The 22,164-nt window shown below is 38.5% G+C and overlaps 1 protein-coding gene across 4 annotated transcripts in view; it reads right to left on the reverse strand.

Moving 5' to 3' along the window:
• Positions 1-22,164, reverse strand: part of pappab (pregnancy-associated plasma protein A, pappalysin 1b) — a 252,025-nt gene that overhangs the window by 131,465 nt on the left and 98,396 nt on the right. For all 4 annotated transcript variants that reach the window (XM_087251119.2, XM_087251118.2, XM_087251117.1 and 1 more), the window contains 4 exon segments: positions 15,851-15,996; positions 14,897-15,190; positions 12,408-12,600; positions 10,924-11,045 (listed from right to left, as the gene is read on the reverse strand). In XM_087251119.2, the coding sequence (XP_087107245.1) occupies positions 10,924-11,045; positions 12,408-12,600; positions 14,897-15,190; positions 15,851-15,996 (755 nt within the window).

Below are 22,164 nucleotides of genomic sequence, written 5' to 3' on the forward strand. Positions count from 1 at the left end.
ATGCTGCCACCACCATGCTTCACTGTAGGGATTGTATTAGCCTGGTGATGAGCGGTGCCTGGTTTTCTTTAAACGTAACGTCTGGTTTTCGATCCAAAGAGTTAAATTTTAGTCTCATCAGACCAGAGATTTTGTTTCTTATGGTCTAAGAGTCCTTCAGATGGCTTTTGGCAAATTCCAGACGGGGATGATTGGTGGATTGCTGCACAGATGGTTGTACTTTTGTAAGGTTCTTCACTCTGCACATAAGAACGCTGGAGCTCAGCCAGAGTGACCATCAGGTTATTGATCATCTACCTGACCTTCTCACTTGATCACTCAGCTTAGATGGCCAGCAAGCTCTAGGAAGAGTCCTGGTGATCCCAAACATCGTCCACTTATGGATGATGGATGCCACTGTGCTCATTGGAACTTTCAGAGCAGCAGAAATTTTTCTGTAACTTTCCCCAGCCTTGTGCCTCGAGACAATCCTGTCTCTGAGGTCTAGAGACAATTCCTTTGTCTTCATGCTTGGTTTGTGCTTTGGCATGCACTATCAACCCTGGGACCTTATATAGACAGGTGTTTGCCTTTTCAAATCAACTCCAATTAAGCTTTCAGATCATTTTGGAGAACCTCAATGACACTGTGAAGATCCAATATTCTAGAATTCACAGATTTGAAATGAGTAACATCTCTTGCTATGGCTGAAAGTGTCATTAACCTTCATTGACCTTGATTTTTGCAGTGTATTTAACTACACTTGACAAAATGCATTTAATACACTCAATAACAAGAATAACAGTTATTTGAGAAGATTATTTATAAACTAGTTTCAAGAGGATCACACGCTTATGATTGTTTGTGGCTGGTCCCGCATCATTCAATTTATGATTCACCAATCAGACGATTTCTAAGCCACTATCAATACCCCAAGTTCCAGATAACAGCCATCTTCCACCCCTACTCCTCCTCCTTTCCTAGATGATTGGCACAGTGGCCAAGTGGTTAGCACTGTTCTGTCTTTACCAAACCAGCCGACGTATCTGTGCAGAGTTTACACGGTCTCCCCATGCTCACGTGGGTTTCCCCCAGGTTACCCAAAAACATGCACCTTAAGTGAACTGACTAATCCAAATCGGCACCATAGACACGCTCCTAGTAAGTAGTTATCTCTTAAGAGCAATCACTATCTTTTCATTAACTACTACAGCAGGAGAGTTCTCAAGATCTACCTGAGCTCAAACTCCCCTCTCACCTTGCAAATGGGAGGGACCCCCGGGCTCGAGGATCTTATGTGCCCAGGGCTCTCTCCGGGGACAGCATGCCAAACAAGCTTTATAATCAATCATCAGCTAAGTGTGAACTCTTGAAAAAATAGTTTAGTTCAAATAGTTTACTCTTTACTGTGAGCAAAATACGCTTATTAGAAAACATTTTAAGTATCTTACTGATTCCAAACTGTGGCTACTAAATAACCACTTACATTTCTGATTGCATTTGTAAATACCAAACCAAATGGCGTCGCATGAATAATGCTAAAGCTTTTCCTAGAACTAGCCTCCTTTTCCTGAAACTGCTGTGATTTTAGTGGATGTATGATGTCAATTCCCTTCAATTTCACATGTTTCTTAGTAAAGTAACCACAGGTGTAGTACATCACATTAACTATGAACATGATTCACTAATGCTAATTTGACCACATCCAGAAAAGTGTCCGAATACTTTCCTAAAATCTAAATTTGTACAAAATCAAATAAACTAAATTGTTGATGAAGCATTCTATAATTCTTAAACAGGAACAAAATGCTTTTTGAATGTGTCTATTTTTTTAAATATTAAATTGTTGTATACTTTTGTATATTATATCGTCTATCTTATTATTGATTTGGTTTTATGCAATCCTTCTCCAACACGTGTGATAATGTAATATGAGGAGGGAAAAATGCATATAAACAAAACAAAAAAAGTTTATTCTATCTATCTCTTGTATATAATTTCATGACATTTATACATGCCTTTTTAGAGGCCCTGTTGCTTTTCAAATGCTGTTTTTTGATCTGACTGCCTGCATGACGAATGGAAATAAAGGTGAGGTAAAAGCCTCTTAAGCGTTTATTTTGGTTGACCTTAGTCAAGCATCATTTGTAGTCTGACTACAAGGTAAATGACAAATGGAAAAAGTGTTGGGCAAAAGTTTTGTCAATGTTTATTTGGTTGACCTCAGCCAAGCATCTAGGTAACCTCCCTCGCACGTCTGACTCAGATATCACTGTTGTTCTAGGTTGGGTATTTGTTGCTCAATTGGATGGCCAAAACAAACGGGACCATTCTGAAACTAGATGCATTTTCACAGTATCAAATGCACGATTTTTTTGTGCTAAATGTCTCCCACGTAGGTCCCCAATGTACCTCGTCTGCTGATTAAGTGAATATTAGAAGAAATATTAGATGGAAAACAGGGGAAAGGACAAAGACAGAAATAGCATGAGCTATCAAACAGTACGGGACTCTCCAAAACAAACCAATAAGCTATATCAGAATTCAATTTACATTCTATATCCAGAGTTCTTACCAGGTCAAGAAAATATGATCATATCACCCCAATTTTATCCTCCTTACACTGGCTGCCTGTTAAGTTCCGTATTTAATTTTTAGCTATTTAATTTTTAATAATTTAGCTCCCAATTATATGTCCATCCAACTGTCTAACTACAATCCAACCCGCTTTTTAAGATCTCAAAACTCAGGGATTCTGGTAGTGCATAAAAGTCTACTAAAGGAGGTTGAGCCTTCTAATACATGGCTCTCAAACTCTCTGGAATAGCCTTCCTGATCAGTTCAAAACAAGATTAAAGACCTATCTTTTAGTAAAGCGTACACGCAATGCATCACATAACTGTAGGATGTGTGAATGTGCTCCATGCAGGTGAGTGGGCTTGACAAACCACCTGCAGGACACACTATTCCTGTCTTAATGTACCACACACTTTGGTATAAATATTTCTATATTTTCTATGTTGATTTCTATGTTTGTTTATATAATTCCTATCTACATTTATAGCACTTCATTTACACTTTTATATTTAATAGCGCTTAATCGCATACATAGATGCTCTAATACATCACATTCTCTATTTTCAAGCCTATCTAGAGGCCTCTAGAGATTGTGCAATGCCACCGACGGGATCCTAGACCTGTGGAGAGATAATGCTAATCATCAAGGACTTCAAGGACAACACACTTATTACAAAAATACTGTACACTTCATTAAACGTACACATAGACATCACCTATATGCTATAAAACTGCAGATTAACTATGTTTATAAATGATAACTTAGATTTGATTGCAACTTATAGCTTATTTTAATTGTAATGCTATAATGTGCACCTTTTTTAAAGCTGCTTTGAAACAATAATAACAGTAAAAAGCGCTATACAAATGACTTGAATTTAATTATATCAAAAGCTTAGCATTAACTTGAAAGTTCTGATCTAAAACAATACATTTACAAAATTATTGATGCATTCTTGCCAGTCAGTAAAGCAAGATCAGGATGTACTGTAGGCAACGAGGGCACGGAAAGTTGAGGTAAGAGTCATTCCAAGCATTCCTGGTTTTGTGTCTCACATTCAATCTTGTCTTCTTCATGTTTTCAATCAACTGTGGGATCCACAAGAAACCACAGGGTAATTTGCGTAGCGAATGGAGTTGACTTTGCACAACACTCTCGCATCCAGCTGTTTGTTGAAGCCATGTTGTTCTTTTCTTAAATTCAACCAACACGATAAGGGCTGCCATAATGCTCAGTTCCATAATGCCACCTAAGGGCATTTGAGAAAGGAAAAAAAATGGCTTTTTGGATGTAGACGATTAAATGCAGGGGACATGCATGACTTTCAGGTGATTTTCTGAGGGCAAAGGTTGGAGCCAGCTGCAGGTCGTCAAAGTCAGGTTTTGTATCTGATTGTGAACAGTGGAAAGATGGCCCGGGCAATGGAGTACACCAGGGAAGCCATCCAAGTGCAAAGCATAGTTAAAGCCATGTTGTGGCCATGGCAAGCCTGGGCATGCCTTCTCAGCTGACTGCGTGTAGCCGCTGCTGGGCCAACTTGGCTTTGAGGGATACAAGCATGCACTTACTCTCTGACTCACCCGTTTTTAAAAGCAAACCAAATGAAGTGATTAAGTAATTAAACAGAAAAACAGCAGGCCTCTGGAATGCAGGTCTCTGAAGTTGTTTTCGATGTTTTTAGCATTTCGATGTCAAGTCCAATTGACTTTTTCAAGAGCTTCTGCAGCCCGAGCTGAAAAAGCATGTCGGAGAAGCAACTTAAGTTATATTTCATACTCTAAAACATAAACAACCAAAAATACAAATACCTCTCAATTTTTATACACTGTAAAAAAAATTGCAGGGTTCCGCATTCATGTTGTTCCAACACAACTCGATTAAGTTAACGTAACAAATTTGAGTGCATTGAACATAAAACCTTAGGTTTCCCTGCAAAAATCTCCATTATTGTGTTGCTGAAGATCTTTTTAACAACCCAGGCTCATTCTGAAAACGTATCGCTATGTACATTTCTGGAGAGTGCCAGGAGGTACGTTTTTTTTAATTACAGATTTTGATGAATCTACCAGAGGCCGCTGTGGACTTTTTTTAGATCTCAAAGTTTTCTCACGAGTGCCATTCGCACCTTCTGTTCTAGAGTAAATCCACCAGAGGCCACTGTCGACTAACTGACTAAATTACTGACTGACTGATCGACTGACCCTCCCTCCTCCTTCTCTAAACCCAACCAATATTTTTTTTAAAAGCACAGATTGACCCGCCCACGATCTTCCCTAAACCCAACCAACAGTTTTTAAAAGCAGTCCAGAAAAAAAAGCCCTCGCCTGATTTTCACCATATTTTAAGATTTTACCACATTCTCACCATGTTAATTACCCAACACAGGCTCATTCTGATTACATACCCCTATAGACATTTCTAGAGAGACCAAAATACATCGCTGGAGCTACATTTTTTTGCAGTTTTTTATTTTCGGGAATCCCCCGGAAGCCACTGTGTCTGCTTTTTCAGATCTCAAAATTTCTCTTGTTAGTGTCATTCACGCCTGCTGTTCTCATGTAAATCCACTAGAGGCCGCTGTCAACTGACTGACCAACCGACTGATTCCCCACCTTCCCTCCTAACTAAACTCAACCAGTAGTATTTTAAAAAGCACTGACGGACCCCCTTATCCCCTTCCCTAAACCCAACTGCAGTGTTTTGAAAAGCAATCCAAAAAAAGAAAAGCCCTCACCTTATTTTTACCACGTTTTTAGATTTGACCATATTCTCACCCTGTTATTTACTTGTTTATTTTTATTTTTTTGGCTTTTGTTTTTGTCTTACCCACATTCTAAAACCATTCCTCACTGGACTTGAACCCCGTCATCGTGGTCAAGTCCTTTCTGCATCTCAAGTTCGCCGACATACATGCCAAGCTAACTAAAAAAACTGGTAACAGCAGGAAAATCATCCATATGGAGGAAAGCGGTCAGCTGGTAAGTGTGTAAAGGAACATTCGTGACAATGTTGGATTTTGTTTGGAAATTAAAATCGGGTTGACGACAGAACCCAACGTCCGACCGATGTGAATGTCTAATGTCCAACCTAAAATCAACCAAATATCAACGTCTAATCATGTTACACTTTAATGTTGTGTGGATGTTACTACTATGACATCTATCAGACGTTGGATTTTGATAACTTTCCAACACAACCTAAAATCAACCAAATATCAACATAATTTTACTTACTGGACATCAAAAAAATGTTATCCCTATCCTTAGACCAGGGGTCGGCAACCCAAAATGTTGAAAGAGCCATATTGGACCAAAAAAAACAAAAAACTAATATATTTGGAGCCGCAAAAAATGTAAAGCCTTATATAAGCCTTATAATGAAGGAAACACATGCTGTATGTATCTATAGTAGCTATATAAGCCTACTATAAAAATGACTAAGTTAGCTACAAATAGATAATGAGCCTTCATGATTAAATAGCCACTGAAATCAGGTGGTTGGTGTTTATTTAGTTGTCATTTAAACACTTCAGCACAGCCTCTGGTCTTTCAGTGATATTAATTTGATCATTTCTTCTTGTGGCCCATCAGAGTACACATACCTGCATAAAAGCGCATTGAATATCGCTCACATCACAGGCAATTGAGTATGCTGGCACTGAATTAATGTCCTTGGTTTGCTGATCGGTGATGTTACCTGCCATTTTAATAGCCCTTTCCTTCACTGTCTTAGCGGAGGGAGGTATATCTTTAATTTTTTGTATTATTTTGGTTTTGTTTTTGAAGTCTGCAAATAGGTGTTGTGTTCTAATATGTTGATGAATGACTCCTTCATGTAGTCACCATCTGTGAACGGTTTTCCATGCTTTATTATCTCCCGCTTTGTTTACAACAGCCACCTGCCCGGCATCCCGCCCTGCTGATAGAAACGTGTGTCAAAGGCTATGACGCAAATCTTCGTTGACAGAAATGTTGAAATTAAATATTAATTCTATACACTTTTACAGCATTTGAAAACGTTAAAAATGTTTGTCCTCCTATAGAAATCATAATAAAACAAAAATATATACTAACCTTCCCCGTCTTTTTGAACATTTTTGAAAAAACTTTAGGGAGCCACAAGGGCAGCGCTAAAGAGCCACATGCGGCTCTAGAGCCGCGGGTTGCTGACCCCTGCCTTAGACGCTGGCCAGACATTGAATTTTGGTCACTTGACGTCACAACCTAAATCTAACCTAATATTAATGTCTTATGATGTTGTGTGCCTGCTGGGTGGCTACTTAATACGTGATCTCCAGAAATTTATATAGGGCTACGTTTTTAGAATGAGCCTATGTTGCTTTTTAAACAAATAGTTTGAACCAGCAGCATTTTTTTTTTGAGTGTAAGAATAGCCTAAACAAGGCAGTTTGAGTTCATTCTGTGATACCAGATCAAAGGTTGAACTACGAGGGCAAGATCATTGATACAGCGCAGGAAAACATGACTCATAGCCCATGGTAAAAAAAAAACATTCATTTACGTGCACAAAGCTCCACGGAGCAATTCTTCCATATGTCCACATTTTTCGAGCCTTAAAATAAACACATGAGAAAATCGAAATTTATGACAACCCCTATGACAAATTTTTTCCACACTTTTTAGTTCTTCTCCTCATACATCGCTTTACTGTTCCGTCCAATATTGGCCTCACTTGGCAACCTGCATAGGGTGCGCTGCTTTAATCATTTATCCCACTCAATAAAACTGCACATTAATGGTTTTGAACGGCACTCACCAATTGAACACAATTTCCAAGTGTCAACAGAAACAGGTCTCTTTCGCAGTGCCAAAGCAGTCTGCTTAAATCCAAACAGGAAACCTCCTGAAACGATTCAAGTAGGCCACTAACAAAACCACTAAATGGCCTGTAAGTCTCATCATATGCAATGAGATTTATTATGGCCTAAAGTCATAATGAATTCAGCCACTAAAAGATTATTATGCTATTGTTCTTGAGCATCTTGTCACCAGTACTGCAGTAAAGAGTTAAATCAATAAAGTGTTAGTTGCTTTAAAGGGGCAACTTGTTTTTTTACAAGATGCAATATAAGTCTAAGATGTCCCAAGAATGTTTGTGGAATTTTTAGCCTAAAATACTCAACATTGGAGACCAAAACATGCTGTTTTTGTCATTTTAAATGCAAACTAACTGCTCTTTTTGTTCCTCTTCAAGAAGCAGTTGGAGCATTTACAGCTTGAGGCTATAGGTATACTCTCCAAAAACAAAAACATAGGCTTAGTTTTAATTACAGTACCTGACTAAAGTCTTGTCGCCTATTCAAGTTTAAGGAACAACAAATATTAACTTGACTTTTAGTTTGGTATCAGAAGTGTCTTATATAAAAGGCAAAGGGCTCTAGATTACGCTTATTGGACCAAAATAAAATATGATCATGTCTTGATTTTAATTATTTAATTAGGACAGTAAGGTCTGCTTAGACACAAGTCTTTCTAACAGAAATAATGTACAGTATAAAATATGAAGTCATGGTGCAGTGGAAAAAGAATTAACATTGTGTATGACTCCAATGAGCTTGGAGGACTGCATCCGTACATCTCTGCAATGACTCAAATAACATTAATAAAATCATCTGGGGGGCGAGGCAGTGGCGCAGTAGGTAGTGCTGCGCCTCACAGCAAGAAGGTCGCTGGTTCGAACCTCGGCTGAGTAGGCGTTTCTGTGTGGAGTTTGCATGTTCTCCCTGCCTTTGCGTGGGTTTCCTCCGAGTGCTCTGGTTTCCCCCACAGTCCAAAGACATGTGGGACAGGTGAATTGGGTAGGCTAAATTGTCCGTAGTGTATGAGTGTGTGCGTGAATGTGTGTGTGGATGTTTCCCAGGGATGGGTTGCGGATAGAAGGGCATCCGCTGCGTAAAAACTTGCTGGATAAGTTGGCGGTTCATTCCGCTGTGGCGACCCCAGATTAATAAAGGGACTAAGCCGACAAGAAAATGAATGAATGAATAAAGTCATCTGGAATGGCAGAGAAAGCATTCTTGCAGGACTCCCAGAGTTCATCAAAGATTCTTTGGATTCATCTTCAATGCATCTTCCTTTAACTTACCCCAGAAATGCTCAATAATGTTCATGTCTGGTGACTGGGCTGGCCAATCCTGGAGTACCTTGACCTTCTTTGCTTTCAGGAACTTTGATGTGGAGGCTGAAGTATGAGAAGGAGCACTAACCTGCTGAAGAATTTGCCCTCTCCTGTGGTTTGTAATGTAATGGGCAGCCCAAATGTCTTGATACAACAGGCTGTTGATGTTGCCATCCACTCAGCAGATCTATCGCACGCCCCCATACTGAATGTAAACCCAAACCATGATTTTTCCCGCCATCAAACTTGACTGATTTCGGTGAGAATCTTGGCTCCATGCGGGTTCCATTAGGTCTTCTGCAGTATTTGTCATGGTTGGGATGCAGTTTAACAGATGAATCATCAGAAAAATCTACATTCTTCCACCTTTCCAAATGATCAACTTGAAGTCTAGTTATTATTTGTTGCTTTTAGAACTGGGATCGACAACAAGACTTTTGTCAGACAGTGTATTATGGTCATGCTCACATGACATTAAAGTTTGTCATCACTAAAATCTATCATCTGTTTTGAAGCCATACCTGTTTAAACTTATGCTTTTCTAAGTGTACACACAGATGCTATCTGTCAGATGGCATGCATTGTGAGTATACAAGTAATTTTAAGAAGTCAATTTATAATGTCATTTTAAACTAAATCATGCAGAACCAAGCTTAGATTTGAGTTCATTTTTGCAGTTCGAAACTGCTCATCACAATGACATTTTTGGGGAGAATTGTTTTGGCTCAAAAACACATTTGAGCTACCATTGGTCCATGGTAATTGAGCAATGAGTGGGTGTGTTCTGGAACTTCACCTTTTTTCAAGTTTGAGTCTTATTTACTCATACGACGGCGGTCAAAACAACGGCAACACCAACATACTAGCAACATGAATGCATGAGTTTAGCATTGCGGACATATTACAAATGAATTTGCACGTTGCACCCGCACATTCGCTCAGGAGAGACTTTGCAGAAGACATATAATTGATGTGGACAGAATATTCAGACAGATTTCAGACAGCCGTCTGTTAAATAGGTGAAACAAACTACACAATAAAAGAATAAAAAGCTAACATAAAAGGCACAAGAAAGCATGAACACTTTCTTAATACTACAATTAAACCAAAAGGCTGTTGAAAACATGAGATATTAAAACAATATGCAACCTGCGGGACAAAATGCTGTACTTTTACAATGCGAAGCAGAGCAAGTGGTCATCCTACCGGCTTCCGTATGTTTATTTGGCAGTATATAATACTTAAGAGGTGAAAAACGTTACGCACAGTGGCGTAGCGCAAAATGCGGAGGCCCCCCTGCAGGGATCGCTGACGGGGCCCCCTGATGAAGGGGGGGGGGGGGGGGGGGGGTTTACGTCATATGTCAATTTGCATATCACTGACGTCATCACGTTCTACAGTTTGTTTAACAGCATATGGTTTAATAAAGGGGTATTTATAATTGCACTACACTTTATATAAGCATGTTTATTTAACTAAATGTATTGCTGTTTGAATACAGTATGTCATTATAGATGTGTAGTGAATGTGCAGTAATCTCTCATATGTAATAAACTCAGACAAGTTCAGAAACTGTCACTAATATCTGTGATTGTGAACAAGAAAAGAATAAACGGTCCAATTAAATTGTTAAAATAAATGAGAAGTAGATCGGTATGACTGTACAAGGGGAATACCTTCACACTGCCTGTGCTAAATCATTTGTCGTCGGTACGCAGAGGGGTGATCTGCTCTCGGGCTGTACGAGGACCGACTGGGCCGCCTGTCAGTGCTGTGAGGCGGGGGAGGGGCCGGCGGCATCACACGCAGCTCGTTGAGAAGAGTAGGGACGGTACAGTATGGACAAATGACAGTCTAAAAAAAATCTCCAATAACACACAAAAAAGTCGCTAGATTTGTCGCTAGGGGGGGTCTGAAAATTCGCTAAATCTAGTGACAAAGTCGCTAAGTTGGCAACATTGGCGGCAAGCAATCAGAATGAAGTAGTCCACCGCTTGAGAGTTGTTCAGAGAACACAGACGTGTGAACTTTGGTTCCGACCACAGTTGTTCCCAAGAGTTTATTGAAAATTGCGACGACGCGGGGCCCCCTAATCACGCGGGCCCGTCCGCTACGCCACTGGTTACGCAGCAACTTTTCAATATTAAATCAAGTCAAAATAAACTGTAAAATGTTGTGCCTAGCAAGATATTAGTACATTCATTGTAATAGAGTGTAATGAGTCTTACCTTCTGCTTCGCGGGGGCTCCAGTGGCCGGATGGGGCGCAGGGTCTGGGGGACGAGGAGTTGGAGGCGTACTGCAGGAGCACTCCAACTTCAGTACATTTGTCACAAACTGATCCCACTTCTCTAGGAAACCAACAGACAGCCGAGGTAGCAACTTAGACACAGTAACACTACACAATTTTTTTAATAACCTAAAGAAAAATAGATTTAGCAGATGAGTAAAATGCTTATCGGGATAGACAGATTCTCAGGAACATTAACCTGTTGAAGTTAAGTGCACTGCGCCATTATATAAATCTGATTGAACTTTTTTTACAGTATACATATGTAGTTATTATATATACACACTCACCGCCGACTTTATTAGGTACACCTGTTCAACTGCTCGTTAACGCAAATTTCTAATCAGCCAATCACATGGCAGCAACTCAATGCATTTAGGCATCTACACATGGGCTGCGTCCGAAACCGCCTACAACTCAGTAGGTACTGCATTTAAATTTAAACGTACTACTTGGCTGTTAGGAAAGTATGCTCTATACAGTATGAACATGAAAAGTGTGAATGAAATTTGGACGTACTACATCGTCGCTTTGCTCCCATTCATGAATTCGCTTGCGAGGCATCATGGGATAGCACAGAATGCATAGGATGCACACTCCAGAATCTCGCCGGAAGTAGTAGGTCATCCGGGTACTTCTTGCATACTGATTTTCGAATTCTATGTATTCGGACATACTACTCGGCTCGCATACTGATTTTTGCGTACTATATAGTATGGAAGTATGCGGTTTCGGACGCAGCCATGGCCTGCTGCAGTTCAAACCGAGCATCAGAATGGGAAAGAAAGAGGATTTAAGTGACTTTGAACATGGCATGGTAGTTGGTGCCAGACAGGCTGGTCTGAGTATTTTAAAAAGTGCTGATCTACTGGGATTTTCACGCACAACCATCTCTAGGATTTACAGAGAATGGTCAGAAAAAGAGAAAATATCCAGTGAGTGGCAGTTCTGTGGGCGCAAATGCCTTGTTGATGCCACAAGCTACCCGAGTATTGTTGCTGATCATGTCCATCCCTTTATGACCACTGTGTACTCATCTTCTGATGGCTACTTCCAGCAGGATAACGCGCCTTGTCATAAAGTGCAAATCATCTCAGACTGATTTCTTGAACTCTTCATATATATATACATTCACACTTTTTAGCATTTCATATAGTGAGATTGTAGAGCAGATTTATATTTTTCACCTACAGTAATATTATTTTAAATGAATTAAAAATTACTTAAACGATTTTCCAAGATCAAATTCTCAACTTAAGCCTATTACCTTAATTAGATTTTTTTTATTGTGCACATTAAAGTATAAAGTCTGTGTATAAAAAATCTTTGCTACTGCAATCTACTGAGTTTAATTAACAAAGTAAGTGCTTGGTTAATATCATTAAACTGAATTAAACATGCTTTTTCTACAAGTTCTTTTCACCTGTCTAAGTAATGGCCTGTGAGGGCAGGAAACCACTCCAGTGTGAGCGAGTCCTGGTCTTGAGCTGTTACTCGAGGAGGCAGAGGAACAGGAGCTGGTTTACTGCCAGGTCTCCAAGACTGGTAGATCAGATCCAGGTAACAGTGCATTCGAGCCACCTGGTTCAATGTGAAGGAATCTGTGCAGACGTCATCTGTAGGGGACCAAAATCAACACAAAAAAAAATTGCTCACTTTTAATCTATTTCAAAATATGTTTTCTGTTCAAATCAGCACTGCAAAAAAGTATACTTAAAGGAAAACTCCACTTGCAAATAGCTCATTTTACAAGTCACTTAGGAGTTTTGGAGTTTTTTTTTTTTTTTTTAACAGTTTTACTATGGTACGATAATAATCCCCTTATTATTACTTTTAATTTTCCCCTGGTCTTAGTACATAATGTAACAAAGGAAAAGTCAAGTTTTAAGTAGGAAAATTATCGGTAACACTTTATCATAACTACACACTATGAATCATTTATTAAGCATTAGCATCTAGTAATTATTTATTTGTTAAGCTTCAACTCTACATTAATGAACGTTATAAGCAGTTTATAACTGCAGCTACAAATGCTGTATTCTTGACTTATAACTAGGCCAACACAGAATCTTCATGAGCAGAATTCCGCAGATTTTTATCCCATCATTAATGATTATTTACTTGAGTGAATGTGTGTAAATCTATATTTATTCAGTTTTTAAATTAATTACAGTAATATTATTGAGTAATATGAAAATGTTCATATAATTTATGCACAATGCAGTTTTTACAACTTTTAGTAGATACGTTTAGTATTATATGAGAGACTTGCTTCGTTTACCAAATAAAGTGAATCTAATTGAATTTGCAGTTTAAAAATGAAAATAAAAGTTAAAAAGATATACATTTTTATTTCCCATATTAACGGTTTTAGTTATGATACTCCCAAAATAATTGATTGTAACAAACATTATCCTCAGAGATGGCAAAAAATGTCCGCAGATTCTGTCTGGTCCTACTTATAAACACATTTATTATGTGTTTAATAATTGTACTTTCATGATTTGTGACTGGTTGATATTTCATTACTTAATGAAGTATTGCATTATTTACAAACCATTTGTATTTAAGAGTAGTGGGAGGATTTAAGATCATTGAGAATGAGTTAGTAAATGATTATAAAACTATTGATATTAACGTTTACATATCTTATTATTCAGGCATGTAGTAAAAGTTGCTATACATGTTAATAAATCCTTTATTAACTCAACTTAAGCTAATCTAAAGTGAGGACTATTTTTGCTTCATAAATCCCTTATAAATGACAAATAAAGGCATTTCTTTGCAATCTAATCTAAAAAGTAAAATTACTGTAAATTTTAAACAAATCTGAATAACAGGAGTGTAAAAAAAGGACATAAAATTGGAAAAAACAACAACAATATAATAATTTAACAATACAATTGAGTGCAATATTTAAACTGTACAGTAATTGTATTTTAGATTAGGTTACAAAGACCATCTAAATTCTGAGTTCTTTTATTCAAAATGTCTGATGTTTGGGAATTTTATAAGACAGGTTTAGTTGGTAATTTAGCAAATCATATTGATGACAGACTATGACTTATGACAGATTGACTAAAACAACATTTGAAAGAATTTTTGTTTAAATATATTTAGTTATAGTGGAAAAAATATCCTCAACTGTGTTTTACCTTTTACTCACCATTTACGATTTTTGGTTTATTTTGCCATTTCCACTGAACATTTCTTTCCAATATGATAACTCAAAATGTAAAAGCAAGGAGAGTTGAGGTATGTAGACATGTCAGTCTAGACAATAACAACTTTTCGTCATTCATGGTACACAATGGAACTACAAAAGTGTCAAGTTTTAAAAACAAAAACTTTACGGACATTTAAAAAAAAAAAATTGGGAGTATGATGCTAATTGTCTAATCCGATTCAAAGATTTATGCTAAGCTAAGCTAAAGGTGATTCCGCCATATCCTGACATCTTCGGAATTTAACTTAAAAAACAATACTGCATAAAAAAATTGTATGTAAAAATTGCAATTAAAAAACACAAATCTACTCTCATTAAAATAAAAACGGGAAACCACTGTAGCTCTATTTTTTCCCATTCTTAACAGTTGAACACATATACAATAACACAAATGCTGTCATGTTATCTTGCATTCAACAATGCCTGAAGTTTGGGAATTTTTTGAGACAGGTTTAGTTGGTAACTTTAGCTAATCATACTGACGACAGACTATGACTCAAAACAACATTTGAAATGATATTTTTGATATGATATGTAGTTAGAGTGAAAAAAGCCTTAATTGGGTTTTTCCTTTTACACACATTTTACACTTTCAAGTTCATAGTGGCATTTCCACTGAACATTTTTTTTATATGATAAAACTGATATGAAAAAACAAGGCAATTGAGATTTGACGTATGTCTTACCAGCATAGCTCATGTAATTGTTGAATGGGGTGTTTGTGAAGTGACGTCTGCCGCAGGTGTCATTGCCCGGCTCAGGATCACTGCAGTATTTGTACTTGGGTGTAGGATTGGTGTCTGCACACAGATCTCCCGTCTCAAGCGAGGGCTCGGTCTCCAAGCAGGCATCATTACAGGACTCCACCTCTGAGATTCCCCTGAAGACATGGTACAGTCCCAGGCTGTGGCCAATCTCGTGGATCATGGTGTGAGTGTGGCCAAAAGTGCCATAAAACGAAGGGTTTAGCACAATCCCACCTCAAAAAATAAAAAGAGCGAGATCGTAAGCATCATCTTTTATTTTGGTACCTGTTTATTTTTGAACATCTTTGAAAAAAAGATGACACAAAATAACACAATCCAGACTCAAATGTGCTTTTCCCTTACTTATAAAGTTAATAAAAATGCTTGCTTTCATTTTTCCATGGCTTTGAAAGTTTTTTTATTCTTCTCTGTATTTTTTTTTTTTTTTTGGTTACTTTTTAATGTGCTTTAAACTGCAGTGAAAAATAACCAAATAAATAAATAAATAAATAAATAAATAAATAAATAAATAAATAAATAAATAAATAAATAAATAAATAAACTAACAAGCAACTAAATAAAAAACATAAATAAACAAAAAACAAAAAAAACAAAGAAACAAAGAAAAAACTAAAACAAAAAAAATAAATAAACTAACAAACAACTAAATAAAAAATAAACATAAATAAACAAAGAAACAAACAAACAAAGAAAATAAATAAATAAACTAACAAACAACTAATTAAATAAATAAACATAAATAAACAAACAAACAAAGAAAATAATAAATAAATAAATAAATAAATAAATAAATAAATAAATAAATAAATAAATGTACTGTATATTACTCGAATTAAATTGCTGTTAGTGATGTATGCGTATGATTTTATTTACCTAAATGTGTTAAAGCTTCTTTATCCCAGGGCCAAGTGGCCACACCAGCCACATCTTCATCCGATGAGTTAGCAAAAAAGATGTTCAAGTGTGTGGATCCATCCAAATTCAAAACTTCTTTCAGCTCCTTCACATTCATGTAAGCTCTGTAGAACAACAAAAAAAAAGAAAAATTATGCATTTTCCTGCAAATTTTGAAGTAATTCCATGATATAGTTATTTTAAAACAAATTTTCTAAATAACATGCTGCAGAATAAATATAGTATATAAAGTCAAACTTAAAGCAATAATGCATCTGGTAACTAGAAGAAATAATGTAAAAAATGACACAGCTAATTAAAATTTGATTAACACCAAGGCCCAAAGCACAGATCTAATATAATGTTAAAGGTTCTGTATGTAAGTTTTTGACTCTTCTGAAGCATAAAAATACCATAATATCTTTGCAGATATTAAGAAACATGTGAACTGAACATTCTTGTTAATCTGAACAATGCTGAAGTCAGATATTCTGCTTTGAAAATGTCTGTTGTGTGCCAGAACATCTGTCTTTGTTTTGGTTCTTTAAACCCGCCCACTGCCAGTTTAGCCAATTAGATTTCAGCACCCGAGGTTGCCTTTGTGTAAAACTGGCTATTTCATTCATTCGGTGAGAAAGGCTCTTAAAATTTGTGTCAGCGTCCGAAATGTGACCTCCGTTGGACAGTAACAGCCTCCGAAACGAGACACAGATTCAGAGTTCCACATAATGTGGTTATTAAGTAGCAAAGAATACAAGAACGTAAACATTAGGTGAGCAGTATACATTGTATCTCTGTGTCCTAACAACACGTGATGAGATTTGCAGTGATAAGCAATTTGGCTGTTTGCACCAGATAAAACATGACATAAATTTAAATACAGCCATTTAGAAGCACAGAATAGTGCACTTACTGCACTCCAACAAAATGGTAAGGTTTATAATCGAATTGATACACATTAAACCTTTTCAACATTATTAAATGTAGATGCTGAATCACTGACATGTGTTGGTTTGCAGTGAGTCACAGTTCTGAAGTTCAATAATAAAGTGTTTATTTTATTTTCAAGATCTGAGGTGAACTATCTGCTGCTGCTTTCAGTAGTATGGCAATAAATAAAATGTTAAATGGCATTCAAACTCACATCATTAGCATTCAGGACTGAATAAAGAACATGAGGTGTACCTGAGGTGATCATTGTCAGTTTTCTGTTGTTCAGCTGCAAGAAATAGAAACTGTTTCTAATATATCAATTCGAGGTGTTGGTCACAACAAAAACACCTTTTAATATGAAAAATATTCTTTTTATCGCATGCCATTGCTTTTATTTAGAACACGACTTAAATCAGCCTTAAATCAGCTTCTGTTGGCGTTGTCAATCTGGCAACCAGCGCTTGCGTGTTTTTTGAACCAGGCGTGCAATATCTAGCTAAACCACTGGGTGTCAAACTTACAACCCAAGCTCATTCTGGAAACGTAGCCCCGCGGACGTTTCTGGAGACCGCGATTTACCTCCGGCCACGTTTATTTTTTTTCGAGTGAACGATGCGGGGCAGTGTGGCGCCGCACCGCTCCTCCTCTTCGCGCTCGCCGGCTGACGGCTCGCCTCCGAGTGGAGGGCTTTCCCGATTCAACCAGTTTGTCCGCTTAGCTCACAGCGGTGCGTCGGCGGAGCGGAAGCCCCGGAGGAGGAGGAGGAGCCGGCCGCGAGGACGACGACCGGGATCGAGTCCGGGGAACAGCAGTTCCAGAAATCAGGTAAGATGAAAAACAGAATCCCGAAAAATAAGGGCGAGAATGCGGCGGGATCCGAAAACGCGGTCAAATTCGAAGACGAGGGCTTTTGCTTTTTTTTTTTCCCGGACGGCTTTTGCAAACCATCGCTTGGGTTTAGGGAAGGAGGAGGAGAAGGAGGAAGAGGAGGGTGGCCGGGTGGGCCGATCCGGTGGCTTTTCGCGCGAGAACAGCGCGGGCGCAAACGGCGCGCGCTCCCGAGAAAAAGCACGCACAGCGGCCTCTCGCGCATCCGCGAAAACAAAAACCGCTCAAATACGTATCTCCCGGGGCGTATCTCGCGGTCCGCAGAAATGTCCGCGGGGCTACGTTTCCACAATGAGCCCGGGTTGCAAACTTAAATACCACATCTTTCAGCATTCAATTTTTCCCCAAACTGCTTATGCATAATTTGCCTTTAAAAGACTTCAAATATACTCAAATTACCTCCAAAGTCACCATATATCAATCTAATAGATTGAGATTATAATAAACCAGAAAATATAGTTCAGCGCATGTGATTTGTGGAGTTATAGCAAAGTTTAACCCTATACCTGTGAAATTTTTTTTTATGTGAATGTGTTTTTAGGACCTGTGACTGTGTAAGATTTCAAGTTATATTAAACCAAGAAGCTATTTAGTTTGAAGCTGACACAGATTATCACTCATTAATTTTCCTTCGGCTAGGACTTACCACAGCAGAATGAACCACCAACTATTTCGAATAGTCCTGAGTTATCCTTAGTCCTTAGTACCTGACGTTTGTCAGTTAGTGTATACAAAATACAATTACTGTATGTAATTGACACATTATTAGGCCTTTTTATAATAAGTAAAACACATTAGTCTCAGGAAAGATAAGAAAAAAATCAGGGAAGATCACGCATATCTGTAGATGTTTGTCAAGAGGGGATGTGTTTGGTAATTTACTGGCCCTAGCGAGGCTGTCACACAGAGTTTGTATTTGGAAGGAAACCCGAGCCCTGTCCTGCAGCCAGCGCTGGGGTCAGAGGGCACTGGCCCTGTCTAGTTAGGAATGCATTGTGTCATTTGGATAGTCCCAAACACGGCCCCCTTAAAACGCTTATTATTTCACCTCCAACACTCTGGGCATGTTATTCCCATGCAAGCCTGTTTTTTTCCCCTGCAGTGATAACTGTCATGCGACTCAAACAAAGACAAGTCTCTCTGAAGTGATGAATGCTGGCTTGCTGGAGACATACATTTCCATAAGTACAACAGCATGTAACCATGCATATATTCATATTTGCGCAGACGTGTAGTATTTCATATCGCCTAACCTCCTCCAGTCTTTATGGGAGGCCTCGCTTAATTTCTCTCAAAACATTTGCCTTTTGAAAAATGCTGGAACAGGCTTGCCTTCAAACGTAGTAAACACCCACCGCCACTATTCAATGAGGAAAAAAAGGCCTCATTCCTCACCTTAAGAGCAACATCTGCTAGCCAGTTCACGGCGAGGACCAATCAAACAAGGTATCTGTTGTCATGCTGCTAAACCCCGGGTTAGCCGAGACATTATGAAAATGTATGTATTACTTTGTAGTGCTTTTTGATGTATTAACCTTCTAAAGAAGACGCGGGCTTAGGAGACAGGATGACCATTTCCTGGTATTTATTTTCTCGTAAGGCTTATACCGTGGCACTACGTCTTGTAAAGTCATCACTCTCTGTCATAAAAGAGAAACACTAGAAGCCTCATGACAGTTCAAAAGGGTTCACGGTTCTTTTGCACTTATACTGGACTGCCTCTCCAGTCATACACAAAAATCTATTGCTAAAGTATGTAAGTTGTAACTTAAAAACACCAGGCACAACAATGTTTGAACTTTATGCATATTTACATGTGTGAGCATTTTTAAAATAAATATAAACTATATGCACAATGACTTACATTTGTTTTTTTAATGTTCAAATCATTCATTTATTAATTTGTTTTTCGGCTTAGTCCTTTTATTAATCTGGGGCCGCCACAGCGGAATGAACCGCCAACTTATCCAGCATATGTTTTACGCAGCGGATGCCCTTCCAGGTGCAACCCATTCACACACATACACTACGGACAATTTAGCTTACCCAATTCACCTATACCGCATGTCTTTGGACTGTGGGGGAAACCGGAGCACCCGGAGGAAACATGCAAACTCCACACACAAATGCCAACTGACCCAGGCGAGGCTCGAACTAGCGACATTCTTGCTGTGAGGCGAACGGTAAACATGAATGTTAAAAGTTATACATTTAAATAACTTACAGACACACACACACACACTTGTAAGGCTATCTTTAAAGGAACTTTCCATAAACATAATGATTTTTATACTGTACAAACTGCATTTTATGTTCTCTTAGCCCAACCTTACCCTTAACCTAACCTTCACATGTAACCAATTGTAATTCGACATTATTAAAATACTTAATTCTGTGTGATTTATAAGAAATTTTTCTTTATGCGGATGAAAGAAATGACCCATAAGGATGAAATTAACTGGCACTGCTATACTTCTGGGGACATTTGGTACCGACACACACACACAAACAAATATACGTATTATATATATATACTATATACTATATATATATACTATATACTATATATATATATATATATATATATATATATATATATATATATATATATATATATATACACACTCACAGCCACTTTATTAGGTTAACGCTGCTTGTTAACGCAAATTTCGAATCAGCCAATCACATGGCAGCAACTCAATGCATTTAGGCATGTAGACATGGTCAAGAAGATGCTGTGGTTCAAACAGAGCATCAGAATGGGGAAGAGAGGTGATTTAAGTGACTCTGAATGTGGCATGGTTGTTGGTGTCAGACGGGCTGGTCTGAGTATTTCAGAAACTGCTGATCTACTGTGATTTTCACACACAACCATATCTAGAGTTTTCAGAGAATGTCTGAAAAAGCGAAAATATTCAGTGAGCGGCAGTTCTGTGAGCACAAATGTCTAGTTGATGCCAGAGGTCAGAGGAGAATGGCCAGACTGCTTCCAGCTGATAGAAAGGCAACAGTAACTCAAATAACCACTCGTTACGAATGAGGTATGCAGAAGAGCATCTCTGAACACACAACACATCCAACCTTGAGGCACATGGGCTACAGCAGCAGAAGACCACACCAAGTGCACACTCCTGTCAGCTAAGAACAGGAAACTGAGGCTACAATTCGCACAGGCTCACCAAAATTGGACAATAGAAGATTGGAAAAGCGTTGTCTGGTCTGATGAGTTTTGATTTCTGCTGTTACATTCGGATGGCATGGTCAGAATTTGGCATCAACAACATGAAAGCATGATCCATCCTGCCCTGTATCAATGGTTCACGCTGGTGGTGGTGGAGGTGTAATGGTGTAGGGGATATTTTCTTGGCACACTTTGGACCCGCTAGTACCAATTGAGCCTTGTGTCAACGCCACAGCCTCCCTGAGTATTGTTGCTGGCCATGTCCATCCCTTTAGGACCACTGTGTACCCATCTTTTGATGGCTACTTCCAGCAGGATAACACACCATGTCAAAAAGCTCAAATGATCTCAGACTGGTTTCTTAAACACGGCAATGAGTACACTGTGCTCAAATGGCCTCCACAGTCACCAGATCTCAATCCAATAGAGTAACTTTGGGATGTGAGAATATTGGCCAGTGATATTGCATCTTTGCAACTGAAAATGCAAGATGAAGCACTCAGAAATAGTTCTGCCATGTTGCCGTTGTCATGTCAACTTGATTCACAGAAGCTTGAAGCTCTTGCCCCACTTTCGAGTACCTCTGATTGGTCCACTCCTGTGTAACTGGCATTACTGAGCGCCTCTGCATTTAAAATTTGAAACTGAAACTTTGCATGTACTGTATATAAAATAGACTGGCATAGCTTAAGATCTCCTACCCTGAGAGATTGTCTCTTTTGGCATTCACAAAGGAGACCACCACCAAATGTCAGTCTATAGTGATTCATGATGTGGCTTCCATGGTTGTTCTGCCAGTGTCACCCACTTTCCCTACTCAGCAGAAAACCCTCAAATGATCCTGAGCTGCGTTGTGCAATCCATGACCACCGATGCCTGCATACTTTGGCTGGACAAATGCATACTTTGGCCTGCTGTTTTTGTAGTAGGCCTACGTCCACATCTGATTCGTGTTGTGTTTTGCTAAGTGAGCCAGTGGATTAAACTTAATTGAACTCAGATTAGCTGGTGTGACCTACAGTAGTGGAACTTTTATTAAAGCAGAGGCCTGTGTTTTTTAAAAAACAAGCTCCTTTTTTTACTTACTCTATAGCTGACTTACTCATCCCACCATGAAACTCCCTGACCTCTTTTTCCCCTTCTCCACAGCCAAAAAGCCAGCCAAATATTTTCATAGGAAATAATGAAATTCCTGAAATTATTAGGAGGGAAACCTTATATCATCTGTTCTCCTAAGATTTGTCCCCTGAGCTGGCTTCCACAGTTTCACAAGCGGACCTGCCGGCTTTTG

The sequence above is a fragment of the Danio rerio genome, chromosome 5 (assembly GCF_052040795.2).
Source record: "Danio rerio strain M-AB ecotype USA chromosome 5, GRCz13ab, whole genome shotgun sequence".
Lineage (NCBI taxonomy): Eukaryota > Metazoa > Chordata > Actinopteri > Cypriniformes > Danionidae > Danio > Danio rerio.